The sequence below is a fragment of the Vipera ursinii genome (genome assembly GCF_947247035.1).
Source record: "Vipera ursinii genome assembly, chromosome: 4".
Taxonomy (NCBI): domain Eukaryota; kingdom Metazoa; phylum Chordata; class Lepidosauria; order Squamata; family Viperidae; genus Vipera; species Vipera ursinii.
This window is the reverse complement of record NC_139514.1, coordinates 3,231,608-3,252,431: the sequence shown is the minus strand read 5'-3', so window position 1 is coordinate 3,252,431 and position 20,824 is coordinate 3,231,608. Positions and strand designations below refer to the sequence as shown.

At 49.2% G+C, this 20,824-nt stretch overlaps 1 protein-coding gene across 2 annotated transcripts; it reads left to right on the top strand.

Moving 5' to 3' along the window:
* The first annotated feature begins 3,469 nt into the window (after window positions 1–3,469).
* Window positions 3,470–17,984, top strand: SERPINH1 (serpin family H member 1). 2 transcript variants are annotated; one of them, XM_083362148.1, is made up of 5 exons: window positions 3,470–3,561; window positions 12,661–13,310; window positions 13,805–13,903; window positions 15,017–15,249; window positions 17,028–17,984. In XM_083362148.1, the coding sequence occupies exons 2-5, from the start codon at window positions 12,683–12,685 to the stop codon at window positions 17,328–17,330; spliced, it is 1,263 nt and encodes a 420-aa protein (XP_083218274.1). In that variant the 5' UTR covers window positions 3,470–3,561; window positions 12,661–12,682; the 3' UTR covers window positions 17,331–17,984. The 2 variants fall into 2 exon arrangements, with proteins under 2 accessions (XP_083218274.1, XP_083218273.1); XM_083362147.1 differs by lacking the exon at window positions 3,470–3,561 and having other exon boundaries at window positions 12,472–13,310.
* The last annotated feature ends 2,840 nt before the right edge of the window (window positions 17,985–20,824 follow it).

The window sequence follows — 20,824 nt, the reverse complement described above, 5'->3', positions numbered from 1 at the left end:
CTTGTGGACTTCAACTCCCAGAATTCCTCAGCCAGCTGGCCTGGCTGAGGAATTCTGGGAGTTGAAGTCCACAAGTCATGAAAGGGCCAAGCTCGAAGACCCCTGTGCTAGAGCAACGTTTCTGAACCTTGGCGTCTTTGTGGTGGGTGGACTTCAATTCCCAGAATTCTGGGAGTTCAAGTCCACCCAGCTTAAAGTAATCAAAGTTGAGAATCCTATATTCATGCTAGTTGAGGAACTCTGGGAAATTCAGAAAAATCCCACAGAAGGGCTTCGAACACAACTAAAACCCATGATGCCTTTTCACCACACTAGTCCTCAGTGAACCCGAAACCCGTCACATCAATCCCTGGTGCCCTCCTTCATTTTTCACAGGTATTTTTTTGGTTCTGTCACTGATAAGGGATTTTCAATCTGATGCTTCCCAGAAAAAGAAAAAAAAACTATTTCGTGGATGCCGGGTGTGTGTGTATATATGTGTGTCTTCCGAAGCAAGCAATCGCTGCTCGGAGGAGATTGGCTTGAGTCAAGAGGAGGAAAAAAAAAACACAACTTGACCAATGTGGGTTTTCCAGCTCAGATGGTGCCTTGCCCCCCCTCCCACACCCACACAATTCAGGCTGTTCTCAGGGGATTGTATAACATCTGGATCCTGCTTCCCTTAACTCCTGCTCTTCCAAAAATTTAGGAGAGCCCAGAGGGATCTGAGCAGAGAAATCCGGAAGAGAATAGATGAACATTTAGGAAAATGTAAAGGATAATACTAATATTAACAATCATGTTGGAAGGGATCTTGGAGGTCATCTAGTCCAACCCCTTGCCCAGGCAGGAAACCCTACCATTTCAGACAAACGGCTGTCCGGTCTCTTCTTAAAAATCTCCAGTGTTGGAGCATTCACCGCTTCTGGAGGGAAGCTGTTCCACGGGTTAATTGTTCTCACTGTCAGGAAGTTTCTCCTTAGTTCCAGGTTGCTTCTCTCCTTGATGAGTTTCCATCCGTTGCTTCTTGTCCTGCCTTCAGGTGCTTTGGAGGATAGCTTGACTGCCTCTTCTTTGGGGCAACCCGATACCGGAAGGCTGCTATCCTGTCCCCCCTCGTCCTTCTCTTCATTAAACTGGACATCCCCAATTCCAGCAACCGTTCCTTATATGTTTTAGCCTCCAGTCCCCTGATCCTCTTTGTTGCTCTTCTCTGCACTCTTCCCAGAGTCCCAACGTCTTTTTTACATGGTGGGGACCAAAACTGGATGCCGCATTCCAAGTGTCACTCAGTTACCTCAATTCAGAAGGAAGGAAGGAAGGAAGGAAGGAAGGAAGGAAGGAAGGAAGGAAGGAAGGAAGGAAGGAAGGAAGGAAGAAGAGAGGGAGGGGGAGAAGGAGGGAGAGAGATAGGAAGGAAGGAAGGAAGGAAGGAAGGAAGGAAGGAAGGAAGGAAGGAAGGAAGGAAGGAAGAAGTGAGGGAGGGAGAAAGGGAGGGAGGGAGACAGGACAACTCTGGCAAAAAAGTTCATAAAATTGGGCACAACTCTTGTCCTTTTCTTCTTTTCCTTCCTTCCTCCCATCCCACTCCCCCTTTCCTTCCTTTCTCCCTTTGTTCCTTCCTTCTCCTTCTCCTTCCCTCCCATCTCCCTCCTTCCTTCCTTCCTTCCTTCCCTCTTTCTCACTTTGCAGCTGCCATGATTCACCGAACAACGGAGGCCAAAATGGTCGTAAATAGGACACAACCCACTTAACAATACTCTTCCTTAGCAATGGAAATTTGGGGTTTTCCACGGCGGTCGTAAGTCGAGGACTACCCATATGACAAGAAGCTCTTCCTGCAGCTGCCCCCTCCCCGTCTGGCAGCCTCCCCCCTCCGAGACATCCCAATGAGGGGGGCCCCCCCTCAGCTTTTGAACCTCAGAAGGCCGGGGAAATGCTCTAGTTAGGACTGGGAGGATCTGTGATCACCGACTTACGGGGCCTTTCCAAAGATGCTCCCCACTTCACGATATTTGCGGGACGGTTTAATTTTGGGGTGACCCACCCAGAATTGGGGGAAGCAAGCAAGGTGTCGGTTATGCCGTGGAGGAAAGAAACAGAGCACCCCAGAAGTCGAATGGCTGCACGCTCCAAAACTTTCCGTTCCTTTGGCCAAAATCTTTTCCTTCTTTTGGCAAACTGTCCCCCTCCCCACAAACCCCCCCCCCAGATGAAGCGAGAGCCGTTGTCCAATGGTTGCAACCCACGTTGCACAAAGCCATTGTTTGGCATTCACGTGTGAGTTCCCCCCCCCCCCACACAAACCGATTCTCCAGAGGACAAACCTGTCGATCCAGGACTTATTAGAGTTTTATCGCGCCCGTCAGCCAGATGTTCAGGCCGCATCTGGCATTTTGATCCACCTGTCGGGTCCTTCCCAAAGACCTGGGAGAGGCACGTGGGGATGTCTGATGGTGGTTAAGGTCTCCATGTTCTTTTGCAATTGACTGACCGTGTGTGTGAGTGTGTGCGTGTGTGTCTCTGTGTGTGTCTGTGCCTGTCGATGCTGATGGTGTTCAAGGGATGCTCCAGCATCCCTTGACTCAGCCTTCCATCCTTCCCAGGTAGGTAAAATGAGGACCCAGATTGTTGGGGGCAATTAAGCTGACTTTGTAATAATGCCGCTTGGGGTGTGTGTGAAAGCCCTAATAAGCAGGCATATACATAGAATGAAGGCTACTGCTAAGCTTCTAAGCCGCCCTGAGTCTTCGGAGAAGGGCGGGATATAAATGGGATTAAAATAAAATAAAAAAAAAAAATTACTGCTGCAGTTCCATGGTGCTGCTCCTTGCAAAGCCCAACTCCCTGAGAGGCTGTGCCTTCTTCTCCATTCCAGACACCCCTCCCCCCCAGAACATCAACCCTGCAGGTTGGCCTGGGCCCAAGAGCGGGCCATGGAGAGCTTTATATGTGAATATATATATATATATATATATACACACAAACACACACATATTTGACAGTGAGAACAATCAACCAGCGGAACAGGAGTTGCCTTTTGGAAGTTGTGGGAGCTTCACGGCCGGAAGCTTTCAAGAAGGGACTGGACTGCCGTCAGAAATGGTGTAGTAGGGACTCCTGCTTGGGCAGTGGGGGTGGGGGAGGGTTGGACTAGACGACCTCCAAGGTCCCTTCCAACTCTTGTTATTCTATGTGCCCCTCACAGCAACCCACATCCAGGTTCTCTCCAGCCCAGTTCAGGAACCCCGGCTGTGGACCGCTTCCCCACGGGTGACGCTGCCCGAACCCCGCTTCCCGTCGCCCTTGGCATAAATCCTCGCGGCTGCGGCTGCGAAGGCAGACGGTCGCAAAGCGGAGCGGTCCCGCAGCTGCCGCAAGCCGAGCGACGTTAGGACCCGGCAGCGGCGGGGAGGTCCTCCTCTTGCAAGAGGAATTTGGAGAAGTTTCCCTCCCCCTCCCCTCCCCTTTCCAGAAGTTTCTCCGGCCCCCTTATATAGCCCCCTGGCCCGGCGGCGGCTCGGCCCGTGCAAGCCAGTCCGGAGCGCGGAGGATTCCCACGGCCTTTTTGCAAGCCCCGAGGTGAGGAGGGAGGGAGGAGGGAGCGGGGGGGTCCCGGGCCAGGGCCGGCCGGCCTTTGCGAGCCTCTCGGCCGGGGAGCGGCGGCGCTTTTGGCAAACTTTCGGGCCCGTCCCGCTTGCAAAAAAACAAGAGGACTCGAGCGGCTGAAGCGGAGTGAAGCCGGATTGCCAGCTCCAGCGCTGGGGTCCGCCTTCCTTGAGCCCCCCCCCGACCCGTACTCGGGTCCCCATCGCGTTTCTGCGCCCGCCGCCCGGGGAAGGACGTGTCCCATCATCCCCTCCCAGCCCGTGCGTGGCGTGCCCCGGCATCCCTTCCCGACCCGTGCGTGGGAAGTTCCATCATCCCCTCCCAGCCCGTGCGTGGCATGCCTCGGCATCCCTTCCCGACCTGTGCGTGATAAGTTCCATCATCCCCTCCCAGCCCGTGCGTGGCATGTCCCATCATCCCCTCCTAGCCCGTGCGTGGCGTGTCCCCATTATCCCCTCCCAGCCCGTGCGTGGCGTGTCCCATCATCCCCTCCCAGCCCGTGCGTGCCGTGCCCATCATCCCCTCCCAGCCCGTGCGTGGCGTGCCCCATCATCCCCTCCCAGCCCGTGCGTGGCATGCCCCCATCATCCCCTCCCAGCCTGTGCGTGGCATGCCCCCATCATCCCCTCCCAGCCCGTGAGTGGCGTGCCCCATCATCCCCTCCCAGCCCGTGCGTGGCATGCCCCCATCATCCCCTCCCAGTCCGTGCGTGGCGTGTCCCATCATCCCCTCCCAGCCCGTGCGTGGCGTGTCCCATCATCCCCTCCCAGCCCGTGCGTGGCGTGTCCCCATCATCCCCTCCCAGCCCGTGCGTGGCGTGCCCCATCATCCCCTCCCAGCCCGTGCGTGGCATGCCCCGGCATCACTTCCCGACCTGTGCGTGGGAAGTTCCATCATCCCCTCCCAGCCCGTGCGTGGCATGCCCCCATCATCCCCACCCAGCCCGTGCAGGCTTATCTCCCGGCATCCCTTCCCGACCCGTGCGTGGGAAGTCCCATCATCCCCCCCAAGCCGCGCATCGTATGTCCCATCATCCCCGAGCCGTGCACGGTCTGTCCCCCCCCCTCCCTTCCCAGGTCCCCGGCCGGGTCCCCTTTGCGCAAAGATCAGGGACGCGAGTAGAAAGCGGGCTGCATTCGCACGACGCGTGGACCCGAGGGCCCCTGCCTTTTCTTCTGGAGCACCGCGAGCCTGCTTTCCAGCCGGAGGAAAGGATAGAAGTTCAGCAGGGGAGGGGGGTGGGTTCCCCAGACCCCCCCAGAAGTGGGGGGGGCTGGCACCCCCAAAGCGCTTGGCTTGCAAACTCCGGCGCGGCGGCAACTGGGAGAGCGCGCAGGAATTGACCCGGAGGATTCCCGGGAGCAGCTGGAGATCCGGCGGGTGGGTTAACCTGGGCTTTGATGGGCGGGTCCTTCTTCTGGCGCGGGGGGGGGGGGCAATTCCCTGGGCGAAAATCCCCCACCCCGTGCATGCAAGAGAAAGCCCATCCAGACGGTCCAGATGCGCTGAGCCTTTGCATTCAGGTCCCGGATTTTTTTTTGGGGGGGGGGTCTTTTGGCTCAAGCCGATGCTGCGGGAGGGGGGGTGCAATGTACCGTTTCTATTAGGGAAGGGGCCCGGAGGATGCAGTAGGGAAGGGGGAAAAAAAAAACTAGACAAGTGGACTGCATTCACACGACTTATTAAAACTTAGAGCAAGGAGCAGAAAACTTTTTTTTTCTGCTTCCACTTCTTGCAAAGGCATTCCTGGCTTTTCCTTTCACGTTTTAAAAATAAACCAAAGCGGGGTCAAGCCCAGGTACAAATGGACTGCCGTTGGTCAGAAATGGCGTAGTGGGGCGGTTCGTCTCCTGCTTGTGGGTGGGTTGGACTAGATGACCTACAAGGTCCCTTCCAACTCTGTTATTCTAATTCTAATTTTTTTTTAAAAAATGACATTTTTAAGTCTTTAATGCAGCTGGATAGGCAGGTGGACGAGGGCTGCTCTCTGTAATAAACCCCGATTTGTTGTTCCCTTTCAAGAAGTCTGCTTGTTCCATCGTGGCTAGGGTTTGGAAACCCTGATTGTGAATTCAGGCTGTGACCGTAGCTTATTCCAAATGGAACGTAGCAGAAGAAGCAAAGCTAGGCATTGCCTGCCCTAAATAAAAGTATATTTCGGAGGATATAAATCCAAGCATTGGTTGCTTGGATTTAGAAACTTTTTGCCCCGTGGCTGACTTAAATTTAGCTGTCCTTCAGTTTTATTTTTAATTTTGCCCTCTGCAAAAGGGCTGAGAAGACTGTCCCCTGACAACCAAGCATCCAGAAAGCAAAGCTTGCCAGGTCCTGACCTAGATTGGAAAATAACGGTTAGGATGCTTATCGCTCAGAATCGGTGGAAGATGGAATTTTATGCAGGAAATAAAAAGTTAGAAAAGAAACAGACAAAAAAAATTTGTGGTTAGTGATTCTTTGGTTTGGCGGTGGGGTGTGTGTGTCTCTCGCTAAAGCCTATTCAAACGGATGTTGGACTTATTCGTATTTTTGCTGATAGCTTCTCATTCGCTGGGTGGGAAATATAATACAATCTCACCAGGATGTCTTTAAAAAATGGACTTTTAAAACCCTGCGGGGCTGTTTAAATAGCAAATCTGATGTCCCTTTTTTGCGCCTTGGACGGAGAAAGGAAGATTTACAGAGGTCAGCTTGGGAGAAATAAGGAAAATTTAAACGGTTAACCAATAGTAATAGTAATAATAATAATAATAATAATAATAATAATAATAATAATAATAAAGCCACTCTGATTACTAAAGATGGAGGTGGTTGATTGAGTTAATTAAACATATCCACCCGCACCCCTTGGATATCAAAACATTGGTTTTAATGTTTGATTTTAACTTTTTTGTTTTAACTTAGATGTGACTTGTAAGCCGCCCGGATACCCCGTGGTAAGATGGGTGGCGGATAAAATTGAGGAAGGGAGGAAGAATAGGAAGGAAGGAAAAAAAGAGAGAAGAGAAGAAAGGATAGATTCTGCAAATCAGAAGCGTGTAGACATTTTGATCTTCAAAGTTGGAAACACAGGAAGCCTTAAGCCTCTGCAGCATTGGAAACAAAAGATTATTTACTGGAAATTCTTTCTGAGATAACGGCTCTCTAGATGGTTGGTTGCATTTTGCTGCAATAAGCGGAAGGGACCCCGAAGACTCAACCATTGGCGTGTGCAAATGCGTTGTGCAGAAAGACACAAAAGAGAAATCAAAGTTAAATTTGGGAGTTTATAAAAACCGGTGGGGTTTGGCCTTGATTCCTCTCCAACATCCTTTTTCCTGACAAGCAGCTTGCGCGATAATAACGGGCTTTGTCTCAAAAGCTTTCAGGCTGGGCCTGCCTGCCTACGTGGCATGGCGGGGCGGGTGTGTGTGTGTATGTGTGTGTGTGTGTGTGTGGTGGTGATGGAGGCGTAAGGGGTGGGGGGAAAGGATTGAGCTTCTGGAAACATCTGCAGTGATTTGCAGCCTGAGGTTTCTTTTTTTTTTGTGTGGGTGGGTGGGTGTGACTGTGCGTGTGGCTGCAAAGCCATGCTTCAGCGTCGATGGAACAGTTGTAAACTTCAAGCGGTCACTAAATGAATTTGGGTAAAAGCTGAGGACTGTCTGTTTTTTTTAAAAAAAAAACACACACACCACCTTGTCCTTTTTTGGAGGGCAGGGAAATCTGGTGAAGAAATATTTCCCCCCCTCCCCAAAAAAAGGGATATTTCCTCACCTGGTGGGGTTTTTTTTTAAAATTAGCGGCACGCTAATTAAATTGAAACTGCCGGCGGGTGAAAGGTTGAACCCATTCGAATGTTAAATCCAGATTTTCATCGCTACAAATGACCGGCTAAAATAGCAGAAGCCTTGAAAACTTGCCGTAAACAAAGGTCCCGATGATTTGGAAGGTAAAAAAAATGAAAGCCCTTGTTGGAAAAATGCAAACCTTGAATTGCAGAATAACTTGAGTTGGAAGGGATCTTGGAGGTCTTCTAGTCCAACCCCTTGCATGAGCCAGGATCTACCACAAATGATCAAGGATTGGGTATCCACCCATTGGTGATCGGAGGCTGCTTGTGTGGCTAAATTGGCCCGTTGGAGGAGCAGACTCTGCGAAGAGAAACATTTTTTGCACGTGAATGCATTTGTGCAAACAAGAAGTTGGAAGAGCTAATAATGGAAAAGAATTACAGAATAGAATAGAAATGTAGAATAGAATAGAATTAGAATAGAATAGAATAGAATAGGGAATAGAATAGAATAGAATAGAATAGAATAGAATAGAATAGAATAGAATAGAATCTGGAAGGGACCTTGGAGGTCTTCTAGTCCAGCCCTTTGCTCAAGCAGGAGAACCTATACCATCTCAGACAAGTGACTGTCCAGTCTCTTCTTAAGAAAGAGATTAGACAACTATTTGAAATGGTATAGGAGTGTCTCCTGGGGGTTGGACTAGAAGACCGCCAAGGTCCCTTCCAAACTCTCTTATTCTGTTAATTCCTGGAAGGTTGTGTATCTTAGCACCCATCACACCCAGTGAAAGAATTTCAACAGCTTTCCTGAGCAGGTAACAGCATGCTATGGAAGCTTTCTCACTTGTTCAGCTTAAGCTACTCCTTGATTTACAGTGATAATGGAACCTGCCCGTTACAGTCATAAATCATAGTCGTAAAGCCGGTCACCACGTAACTCGATCATTTTTACAACTGTGGCAGTTATTAAGCCAATCACTACAGACCAGGGGTAGGCAACCTTGGCTCTTTTATGACTCGTGGACTTCAACTCCCAGAATTCCTGAGCCAGCCATGCTGAGGGAAAAGGGAGGTTTCCAAGATGAGCCATGTTGGCTCAGGAATTCTGGGAGTTGAAGTCCACGAGTCATGAAGGGGGCCGTAGTTCCCCCATGCTGGCTCAGGAATTCTGGGAGTTGAAGTCCACGAGTCATGAAGGGGCCAAAGCTTTCCCCATGCTGGCTCAGGAATTCTGGGAGTTGAAGTCCACAAGTCATGAAGGGGCCGAAGTTTCCCCATGCTGGCTCAGGAATTCTGGGAGTTGAAGTCCACAAGTCATGAAGGGGCCGAAGTTTCCCCATGCTGGCTCAGGAATTCTGGGAGTTGAAGTCCACGAGTCATGAAGGGGCCATAGTTCCCCCATGCTGGCTCAGGAATTCTGGGAGTTGAAGTCCGGAAGTCATGAAGGGGCCAAAGTTTCCCCATGCTGGCTCAGGAATTCTGGGAGTTGAAGTCCACGAGTCATGAAGGGGCCATAGTTCCCCCATGCTGGCTCAGGAATTCTGGGAGTTGAAGTCCGGGAGTCATGAAGGGGCCAAGGTTCCCCCATGCTGGCTCAGGAATTCTGCGAGTCATGAAGGGGCCAAGGTTGCTTATCCCTGGTATAGAATTTTTTTTTTGCTAAAAACTAGTAAATATTGTAACTTTTTTTCCCTTCCTTTTGGCAAAAACATGGTCTCACGGCCCCAGGATGCTGAAAACAGTTGTAAATGTCAAGCGTGGCTGGCTGGGGAATTCTGGGAGTTGAAGTCCACAGGTCTTAAAAGTGGTCACAGTTGAGAAACCCTGCTTCAAACAAAAATGCGGGGTGGGGGTGGGGTTTGGGGAAGTGTCTATAGAGTTTCTCAGTCCTCCAAGCCGCAGTTGTCCCAAAGGTGTTTTTTTTCAAGAGGCAACTGATTTCTGGTTTTTTTTTTCTCCTTTAAAGACGTTTCGCTTCTCATCCTGGAAGCTGCTTCTGCTCAGACTGGATGGTGGGGAATGGAAGGATTTACACTCCTTGCAGAAAAACTGGTCATTTGCATCCTTTTAGAGAGTCATGGAGGCCACCTGGAGGCTTACCTGAGTCCTCGGGGTCACCTGAGTGGTGCAACTGAGTAGGGCAGAAAAACGCCCTGCAGCCAAGAAGGCTCCACCCCCATTTGCACCACTCCGGTGACCCTGAAGACACAGACAAGCCTCCAGGTGGCCTCAACAACCCTCTTAAAAGAAGGCAAATGACTGGCTTGTCTGCAAGGAGTATAAATCCTTCCGTTCCCCACCATCCAGTCAGAGCTGAAGAAGCTTCTTGGATGTCTATGGAGCTTCTCCATCCTCCAGGTCCTGGTTGTCCGAAAGGTGCTTTTTCAGGATTATGGATGAAACGGGTAACAGTGACACCCATTGTCATCGGGGCACTGGGAACTACGTCCAAAAACTTTGCAAAATACACCAAGAAACGGCAGCTTCCTGCAATCACTCCAGCAAAGCTATAAAAAACTGTGCTACTCGGAACATCTTACATTTTAAGGAGATACCTGGATGATACCTAGGATGCTGGCAGCAGCCCGTGCCAACCATGAGTGCCAGTCAAATTGGAGTGTTCAGTTGACTTGAGTTTCATGTTTTATGAATAAAAGTTGGCAGGGACCTTGGAGGTCATCTAGTCCAACCCCCTGCTCAGGCAGGAACCCTAATAATAACAAAAACAACAGATGTTCCACTGGTTAATTGTTCTGACTGTCAGGAAGTTTCTCTTTGATTCCAGGTTGCTTCTCTCCTTGATTAGTTTCCATCCGTTGCTTCTCGTCCTGCCTTCTGGCGCTTTGGAGAATAGCTTGGCTCCCTCTTCTTTGGGGGCAGCCCCTTATTTTGCAAAAATCTATTGGGAGGGAGCTATTTATCATCCTCTTTTCCACTTATTGTCTATCAGCCCTCAAACGTCAAAAGTTAGGGGTGAGATGTGTGTCCCTTTCTTAACTCCTTTCAAGTGGAAGGTACCAAGCATTGAAACTGGCATGTACTTTGCCACTGGCACGTGCCCTTCTCTGCTGTTGCCAGCGTTTGGTTGCTGCTGTTTTCTTGAGATCGCATCTGCCTGTTTCTTCCTTGAGTCCCTGTTCCAAAGTTGCACTCAATTGTAAACCAAGTGGAGCGTGGCGGGGGGGGGGGGGGGAAGAAATACAGGTAGACCTTGACTTAACAACAATTTGTTTAGTGACCGTTACAATGGCGTTGAAAAAAGGGGCTTAAAACAACCGTTTTTCTCACGTATGACCTTTGCATCGTGTGATTTAAGATTCAGATGCCTGATGATCGATTCGCATTTAGGACGGTTGCAGTGTCCCTGAGTCACGTGATCCCCTTATGACGTGGGGAAAAGCCCTAAAAATGGGGCAAAACTCACTTAACTGATTTCTCAGGAACAGAAAGTTTGGGGTCAATTGTGGTCGTAAGTTGAGGTCTACCTGCATTGTGATTCTAGCTAAATCTTTAATCTAATTCTTAAAATTGGGGAAATTCCAAATTGTAAAGGTAATCCTGGACGCCCTCTAGTGGATTTTCAGGGGAACGCGTCTGTGATTCGGTCTCACCGGCTTTTTATATAGCCAGCCGCTTCCAGGTGTTTGGGGACTACAGCATCCATGCTCCACAGCCAGGAAGTGCTGATTGGGAGGCCTAAGAGCTTAGGGAAAAACCTGTATTACATATCACCGGGAATTATTATTATTTTTGGAATATGGTCTTTTGCAAAATGCAATTTATTAACTTTATTAAACAACTAGGGGTGACTTGATAGCAGTGTTCCAATATCTCAGGGGTTGCCACAAAGAAGAGTTGGGGGTCCACCTCTTCTCCAAAGCACCTGAAAGCAGGACAAGAAGCAACGGATGGAAACTCATCAAGGAGAGAAGCAACCTAGAACTAAGGAGAAACGTCCTGACAGTGAGGACAATTAATCAGTGAAACAACCTGCCTCCAGAAGCTGTGAATGCTCCATCACTAGAGGTTTTTAAGAAGACATTTGTCTGAAATGGTAGAGGGTTTCCTGCCTGAGCAGTGGGTTGGACTAGATGACCTCTAAGGTCCCTTCCAACTGCATTCTATTCTAAGACTGGACAGCCATTTGTCTGAAATGCTGTAGGGTTTCCTGCCTGAGCAGTGGGTTGGACTAGATGACCTCCAAGGTCCCTTCCAACTACTACTACTTCTTCTTCTTCTTCTTCTTCTTCTTCTTCTTCTTCTTCTTCTTATTATTATTATTATTATTATTATTATTATTATTATTATTATTATTATTATTATTATTTATTATTATTATTTATTCAATGTCTGCCTTCACACTCTGCCTTATATTTAATTCCCCTCTTGGACTATATAAAGTGCTTGAATTAAAATTCCCTGGATTGAGTACACTTGGTGCTTGGCATCCTTGGCTCACGGCTGTGACTGAACCCAGAACTACAGTTGTAAAATGGGTCCTCCTGCGACTGACCTGATTTTACAACATTTTCTTTTTTCTGTGGGGATCTTTAAGCAAACAGATTGTCCACAATGGGCATTTTTGTTGGAAACTAGAAGTAAACACCAGTTTTGACGGGAAAAAATCATAAATCATTGTTGCAATGCTATAAACAGTTGCAAAGGTGGACGAGGTCCCGGGTGCCCAAAATGCAGTCATGTGACTATATGGAAGAGGTAGCCATTTTGGGGAGCAGTTCTGTTGTAACTTTCAGGGATCACTAAGCGATGGGTCGTAACTTGACGACTCCCTGTATTTTGTATTTTCTAACACAATACCGTGGTTCTCACGGCTGCAGCTGAGCCCAACCTTTTTGTTGTTAAGGGAGACGTTTGTTAAGCGAATTTTGCCCCTTTTTACGACCTTTCTCGCCACTGTCGTTAAGTGAACCACTGCAGTTGATAAGTTAATAGCCCGGTTGTTAAGTGAATCTGCCTTCCCCAATTGAGTTTGCGTGTCAGAAGGTCACAAAAGGGGATATTGCAACCCTGGTCATCAACGCGAGTCGGTTGCCAAGGATTTGAATTTTGATCCCATGGGGGATGCTGCAATGGTCGTTAAGTGTGAAAAACAGTCCAGAGTCCCTTTGTCCCGTGCTGTTGTAACTTTGAACGGTCCCTAAGAGAAGAGTGGTACGTCCAGCACCACCTGTAAGTCTATCAATGTCTGTTAATTTTCCCACCGTGGCCTCAGGTGCTCTCAGGCATTGTGGGAAATGTAGTTCCTGCATCACCGTGACCGCCATTTTGATTTCTCGTAGGTTTGGATTGCTCGCCGTTAGCATGGATTCCACCTGGTTGATCCATCTCCTCGCGCTCTGCGCTCTCGCGACGGCTGTCCCCTCCGACAAGAAGGTGGCGGCGGAGAAGAAGCCGACCACGAAAGAGAAGAAGTTGAGCGAGAAGGCCACCACCTTGGCGGACCGCAGCGCCACCCTGGCCTTCAACCTCTACAATGTGATGGCCAAGGACAAGAACCTGGAGAACATCTTGGTGTCTCCCGTGGTGGTGGCGTCGTCTCTGGGGCTGGTGTCTCTGGGAGGGAAGGACGGCACGGCCTCGCAAGCCAAGGCTCTGCTTAGCGCCAGCAAGCTCAACGACGACTACATCCACACTGGACTCTCGGAGCTGCTGACCGACGTCAGCAACGCCACAGCCAGGAACGTCACCTGGAAGCTCGGAAGCCGCCTCTACGGGCCCAGCTCCATCAGCTTCGCCGAGGACTTTGTGCAAAACAGCAAGAAGCACTACAACTGCGAGCACTCCAAGATCAACTTCCGAGACAAGCGTAGCGCCCTCAAGTCCATCAACGAGTGGGCTGCCCAGACCACGGACGGCAAGCTGCCCGAGGTCACCAAAGACATGGCCAAGACCGACGGGGCCTTGCTTGTCAACGCCATGTTCTTCAAACGTGAGTCCGGGTGGATGGAGAGCTTTTGAGTCAGAGGGGAAACAGGCTGGAGACTTGCTTGGTGGGGTGTCGGAAGACGGGTCAGGAAGTTAAAGATGGAGGCTGCCGTCTTCTCTTGTTTTGACCTCTCCGATGGCTGACCCTACTTGGTGGCCACTCAAAAAGTTCATTTGTTCATTAGGAATGCATCTAGGAGAGAGTTTGCCAACCTGGGTGGACTTCAACTCCCAGAGTTCCCCAGCCAGCAATGCCTATTACTTTCCTCCTGCCTCCTAGAAAGGAGAGACTACAGAGAAAGGGATTATAAGAGAGTAAGCAGGCCACAATGGGGATACACATCAAGAAGAATGAATTAGTGTCAGGGAATCCTGGGATTTGAAGTTCGCCCGTCTTAAAAGTGGGCCAGGTTGGAAAACCCTAATCTAAACCTCGGTTTTGCAAACGTTTCCCATTGTTGCAATTGTGCATTAATGCATCCTTTCTGATTTGCTTAGCGCACTGGGACGAGAGATTCCATCACCAGATGGTGGACAATCGTGGCTTCATGGTGACGCGTTCCTACACAGTCGGCATTTCCATGATGCACCGTACAGGTAAGGAAGCCTGGATTTTTTTTAACAAACAAACAACAAAGCATGATTTTTTCCCTCGTTTCCTTTGTCCCGGGATCTTCGCTGGGATTTTTCCGTTAAGTGTTTGAGGCAGTAAACGAGGTGAACAAAATCTTTGCATTTTTCCGAGCTAGCTGTAAATTGTGAACCATGAATGCATGTTAGGCTGAAGGAAGGAACATTAAACCTCTGACTCTATAAGGCTGCAGCTAGTCCTTGACTTACAACCGTTCTTTTACTGACCATTTGAAGTTGGTCTTCTACTCCGAACCTCAAGCAGGAGAGCCTATGCTATTCTGGACAAATGGCTACCCAGCCTCTTCTTAAAAACCTCCAGTGATGGAGCACCCACAGCTTCCAGTGGCAAGCAGTTCCACTGGTTAATCGTTCTCACTTGTCAGGCAATTTCTCCTTAGTTCCAGGTTGCTTCTTTCCTTGACTTTCCATCCGTTGCTTCTTGTCCCGTCTTCAGGTGCACTGGAGAAGAGCTTGACTCCCTCTTCTTTAGGGCAGCCCCTGAGATACTGGAAGACTGCTGTCATGTCCTCCCTCGTCCTTCTTTTCACCAGACTAGATATATTCTATTCAATTCAGTTCAATTCAGAATCAAGCTGGAAGGGACCTTGGAGGTCATCTAGTCCAACCCCCTGCTCGGGCAGGTAACCCTATACCATTTCAGACAAAGGGTTGTCCAGTCTCTTCTTAAAAACCTCCAGTGTTGGAACACCCACAACTTCTGGAGGCAAGGAGTTCCACTGGTTAATTGTCCTCACTGTCAGGAAGTTTCTCCTTAATTCCAGGTTGCTTCTCTCCTTGGTTAGTTTCCATCCGTTGCTTCTCGTCCTGCCTTCTGGTGCTTTGGAGAACAGCTTGACTCCCTCTTCTTTGGGGCAGCCCCTGAGATACTGGAAGATTTACTATCATCTCCCCCCTCGTCCTTCTCTTCATTAAACTGGACATGCCCAATTCCTGCAACCCGTTCTTCACGTGTTTTAGCCTCCAGTCCCTTTGATCATCCTTGTTGCTCTCCTCTGCACTCTTTTTTTTCCAGAGTCTGATCAGCTCGCCGATTCTAATTTTTATGCCTTTCTGCAGGATTGTACAAGTACTATGAGGACGAGGCGGAGAAACTGCAGATCGTGGAGATGCCGTTGGCTCACAAGCTCTCCAGCCTGATCATCATCATGCCGAACCACGTCGAGTCCTTGGAACGCCTGGAGAAGCTGCTGACCCGGGAACAGCTGCAGATTTGGTTGGGCAAGTTGAAGGAGCGGTCAGTGGCCATCTCGTTGCCCAAGGTCAGCCTGGAGGTCAGCCACGACATTCAGGTGAGTGGCCTCAGCTGTCCGGTGGGAATCATGGTTGGAAGGGACCTTGGAGGTCTTCTAGTCTAACCCCCTGCTCAAGCAGAAGACCCCATACCATTCCAGACAAGTGGCTGTCCAGTGGAGAAGGAAAGGGAAGGGAATAACAGTCAGAAGGGACCTTAAGAGGTCCTCTAGCCCAACCCCCTGCTCAACCCTAACCCTATACCATTTCAGACAAAGGGCTGTCCAGTCTCTTAAAAACCTCCAGTGTTGGAGCATTCACAGCTTCTGAGGGCAAAAACACAGGCAGTCCTCAATTTATGCCGCAGACGGAACCGGAATTTCAATCGCTAAGCGGTGGCATTCTTAAATGAATCATCAACCTGACCTGATCTGTTTTTACAACCATTTTTACCGTGGTCGTAAAGCGAATCCGGCTTCCCGCATTGACTTGGCTTTCCTGGGAAGGCTGCATATGGTGATGGTAGCATGTTGCCATTGTCGTAAATGCGAGACGGTTGCCAAGCAGTCGCAACCATGTGAGGGGCAGGGACGTGCAACGGTTGTAACTTTGAGGAGGGTTCATAGTATATAGGTGGTCCTTGAGATAGGACCATAATGGAGCTCGCCGGTTATGATTTTAAAATGGGTACGTCCCCCAAGACCCATCCGATTTTACGACCTCTTTTTACAGCCGTCGTTAAGGGAATATGGCGGTTGTTGAACAAACCAACAGTTGGCTACGGCTCAACCAGTTTAACCCAAAACTGGAAACAGTTGCCTATTTCCAGCAAAACTGTTGTAAAACACAGAAAATGCCACCGACGACGGAGGCTGCAAAACAGTCAGAGCTGCGGCCCTTTTGTTGAGCAACCCAATTTCGTGGCCACGTCATCAAAATTCAAATCCTTGGCGACCGACTCGTGTATATGACGGTTGCCTTGTCCCCGGGGTTCACCTGATTCCCCTTTTGCGACCTTCCGGCAAGCACCAAGTTGGCGAGGAAGCCAGGCTCACTCAGTAACCGTGTGACTCACTTTAAGGGCAGTGATTCACTTAACGACAGAGGCGAGGAAGGTCAACCTTTCTTTTTGAACAAGCTGGCCTGGTCTGATGGGTTGGGGTTGGGTTTTATAATCGGTTTTAACTTTTAATATGTATTAATTTATTACGGGCATTGTTTGTTTAATTACTTTTTAATTTTTGTATCCTGTTTTTTTATTATGTATTGCCCTGTTCACCGCCCTGAGTCCTTCGGGAGAAGGGCGGTATACAAATTAAATTATTAAATAAAAATGGGGGAAAACGCACTTAATTGGAGATTTTGGGGCCCACTGTGGTCGTTGAGGTTTCCCTGTAGAATTAATCTGAACAATAAAATAACAACAACACCAATACCTGGTTGATACCTAGGATGCTGGCAGCAAACTGTGTCAACCATTGGTGCCAGTCAGTTTGAGTGTTCAGTTGACTGAGTTTCATGTTTTACGAATAAAAGTTTTAGAATAATTTGGAAGGGACTTTGGAGGTCATCTAGTCCAACCCCCTGCTCAAGCAGGAAAGACCCTACCATTTCAGACAAATGGGTTTTTCTAGTCTGTTCTTAAAAACTTCCAGTGTTGGAGCATTCACCGCCTCTGGAGGCAAGGAGTTCCACTGGTTAATTGCTCCTAGTGCCGGGAAGTTTCTCCTCTTGTGTCTATGACGTCACTGTCTGTGACATCACAGAAGTTCAGCCAATGGCCGAGCAGGAAAAACGATTCAAATCTCTCTCTCTCTCTCTCTCTCCCCCCGTTTAGAAACACTTAGCCGATCTCGGCTTAACTGAAGCCGTGGATAAAAACAAAGCCGACTTATCCAAGATTTCGGGCAAAAAGGATTTGTATCTCGCCAACGTCTTCCACGCGGCCGCCCTGGAGCTGGACACGGAGGGGAACCCCTTCGACTCGGACCTGTACGGCCGCGAAGAAATCCGCAACCCCAAACTCTTTTATGTCGACCATCCCTTCGTATTCCTGGTCAAGGACAATAAGACCAACTCGATCCTCTTCATCGGCAGGCTGGTGAAGCCCAAGGGAGACAAAATGCGCGACGAATTGTAGGTTGTAGTTCCCGGTTACGTGTAGGTCTGTTGATTTTTATTTTTAATTTTTTTTTAAAAAAAAAATATGAAATGAAATGAGACAAAATAGGTGCCTTGTTTTTGAACCGGTAGCTCCACTTTCCTTCTGAGTCATTACATTTTTGGGGGGGGGGGGTAGGCATCCAGGCTGGTGAGATTTGAACGCAAACAAGGGAAGGACGAGGGTCTTTCCACCCCCACCCCTCCCGATTTTGCCCCCTATTTAGGGCGTTCTGGATCTCCGATTACAGGTAGTTCTTGATTTACGGCCCACAATTAAGCCTCAAATTTCCGCCGTTGGAGGGAGACATCCCTGATTTTTTTTTTTTGCCCCGTCCGTTTTATGACTTTTCTCGCCGCGGTCTTTCAGCGAATCACGGCCGTTGTTTCAGTTAGTGACACGGTGGTCGAGCGAATCTGGCTTCCCCCGGTGACTCGGCTTGTCAAACGGGGTCACGTGACTCGGAAACTGCAACCGTCGTAAGTACGAGTCAGTGGCCCAGCATCCGAATTTTTGGACCAGGCGACCGTGGGGAGGCTGCAGTGGCCGTTAAGTGCGAAAAAGGGGTCATGAGTCACTTTTTTTTCCCCCCAATTTTGAACGGTCGCTAAACAAACTGTTGTTAAGTCGAGGGTTATGTGTAGTTTTATATGCCCTGGGTTAAATTGCCAGTTTGACCAACTTCGGGGTTGTGAGATTGTAACCGTGGGAAGGAGAATTATTTCCTTAATTTCTCAGCCGTTGCCAAGTTCTCACTGCTGCAAAAAAAAAAAACAACCACTTGGCATTTTGGAGAATGCGGCAGTCCTCAATGTACAACCACCATTGGCTAAGTGAGCCGGGTGTTAAGCGAGACCTGCCCGATTTTTATAACCTCTTTGCCCACGGTGGTTAAGCAAGTTGCAGGTGCGTAGCGACTAACATGGCGTTAAGCCAATCCAGCTTCCTGCATTGATTTTTGTCAGAAGCCAGCAGGGTAGGTGGCAAACGGGAGATCAGATGACCCTGGGACGCTGCAACTGGCGTAAGTACATGCCAGTTACAAGCTCTCAAGTTTTGTTCACGTGACTGGGTGGGATAGCTGTGCCAGGCTGGGTGAGGACGGTTCCTCAGTCACGTTTTTCACTGCTGTCCTAACTTTGAAGTCGCTAAACGAGTGGTCGTAAATTGAGGACTACCTGGCAGAGGCCACGAGGGCATTTAGCAAGCAATACATATACTCTGCAAAGAGAAAATTGATACCTCGCCGAGTGTTTTTACAGAGACCTTGAGAGGAATTGGGGATTTTTTTTTTTACTTACTTAAGCAAGTGCTCCGCTTAAGCACGCTTTTATTTCGTTCCTTTTAAAAACATGGACTTGGCTGCACTGATTGTGGGTATCCAGGCACATATATACTTAATATTTAAAGTCCTTACTGGGTGACAAGTATTGCATTTTCAGTTTTATGAAACGGAACAGGAAGTCCTGGCGGTGTAGCCTGAAATGAAGCCAGTTAAAAGGAGGAGGGGGCGGGCACACACGTATTTCCAAGGAGACAAAAAGGTGGAGGACCCACACTCAAAATTACAGAAATTGCAAGCTGAGCTCCAGGGCAGAGTATGGGAAGGAAGCCCCTAATTAAAAATGTTCTACTTCCATCTGATTACTGTTTTTTTCTGCATTAATCGGGTGGGGGGGAGGGGTCTTCAAACTTGGCCCCTTCATGACTGGTGGACTTCAACTCCCAGAATTCCTGAGCCAGCATGGGGGAACTATGGCCCCTTCATGCCTTTTGGACTTCAACTCCCAGAATTCCTGAGCCAGCATGAGGGAATCTATGGCCCCTTCATGACTGGTGGACTTCAACTCCCAGAATTCCTGAGCCGGGCATGGGGGAACTTTGGCCCCTTCATGCCTTTTGGACTTCAACTCCCAGAATTCCTGAGCCAGCATGAGGGAATCTATGGCCCCTTCATGACTGGTGGACTTCAACTCCCAGAATTCCTGAGCCAGCATGGGGGAACTATGGCCCCTTCATGCCTTTTGGACTTCAACTCCCAGAATTCCTGAGCCAGCATGAGGGAATCTATGGCCCCTTCATGACTGCTGGACTTCAACTCCCAGAATTCCTGAGCCAGCATGGGGGAACTATGGCCCCTTCATGACTTGTGGACTTCAACTCCCAGAATTCCTCAGCCAGCATGGGGGAACTATGGCCCCTTCATGACTGGTGGATTTCAACTCCCAGAATTCCTGAGCCAGCATGGGGGGAACTATGGCCCATTCGTGACTGCTGGACTTCAACTCCCAGAATTCCTGAGCCAGCATGGGGGAACTATGGCCCCTTCATGACTTGTGGACTTCAACTCCCAGAATTCCTCAGCCAGCATGGGGGAACTATGGCCCCTTCATGACTTGTGGACTTCAACTCCCAGAATTCCTCAGCCAGCATGGGGGAACTATGGCCTCTTCATGCCTTTTGGACTTCAACTCCCAGAATTCCTGAGCCAGCATGGGGGAACTATGGCCCCTTCATGACTCGTGGACTTCAACTCCCAGAATTCCTCAGCCAGCATGGGGGAACTATGGCCCCTTCATGACTTGTGGACTTCAACTCCCAGAATTCCTCAGCCAGCATGGGGGAACTATGGCCTCTTCATGCCTTTTGGACTTCAACTCCCAGAATTCCTGAGCCAGCATGAGGGAATCTATGGCCCCTTCATGACTCGTGGACTTCAACTACCAGAATTCCTCAGCCAGGCACGCTGCCTGAGGAATTCTGGGAGTTGAAGTCCACAAGTCATAAAAGGGCCAAGTTGGAAGAACCCTGGCTTAGATGGAGCATGGGGGTTTGCACGCCTCAAAATGCCAACAGGGCAGCCACAACTCTCCAAAACAACAGCCCACCTTTTTACAGGCACTCCTCGGTTTAGTGACACCCTCCACCACAACTGGCCTCTCGTCCTTAATTGAAGCAGTGGCGAAGTGAAACCAGGCGTAGTAAATATGCAGGAATTAGGAAATTGGGGGCTTTGTTTAAATTTTGCACCTCCTAGTTGAAAAGAGCAAGACTTTTTAGAGTTTAGCTGAAAATCCCCACAGTTGAAAAAAAGAGAGGAATGTACATTTTTTCTCCCGATGGTGGTGTGCCCAGAATGTGCCTTAACCAGGTTAGTAAGCAATTCCAACAGGTATTATTTGCAGAGCAGGCTAAACCCTCGGTTCGAGCTATGTGCGCTGGTTTGCAGCAGTGTAGAATCCTACACGAGAGTAAATTATGAAGGTTTTTAAGTTTTAAAGCAAGGGTCTTCAAACTTGGGCCTTTTTATGACGTGTGGACTTCAATTCCCAGAATTCCTCAGCCAGCCCTGGCTGGCTGAGGTATTCTGGGAGTTGAAGTCCACAAGCCTTAAAAGTTGCCAAGTTTGAAGACCCGTTTTAAAGATTGAAGATGAAGCATGTGTGTCTAAATTTAAAGGGCTAGACTCAGGT

What these genes read in the sequence shown, in the direction of transcription:
- SERPINH1 (XM_083362147.1), top strand. Translation starts at nt 12,563, where the DNA reads ATGTCTGTTAATTTTCCCACCGTGGCCTCAGGTGCTCTCAGGCATTGT. An exon ending in TTCCATGATGCACCGTACAG is followed by an intron (nt 13,904 to 15,016) that starts GTAAGGAAGCCT and finishes GCCTTTCTGCAG; the next exon opens with GATTGTACAAGTACTATGAG. An exon ending in AGGTCAGCCACGACATTCAG is followed by an intron (nt 15,250 to 17,027) that starts GTGAGTGGCCTC and finishes CCCCCCGTTTAG; the next exon opens with AAACACTTAGCCGATCTCGG.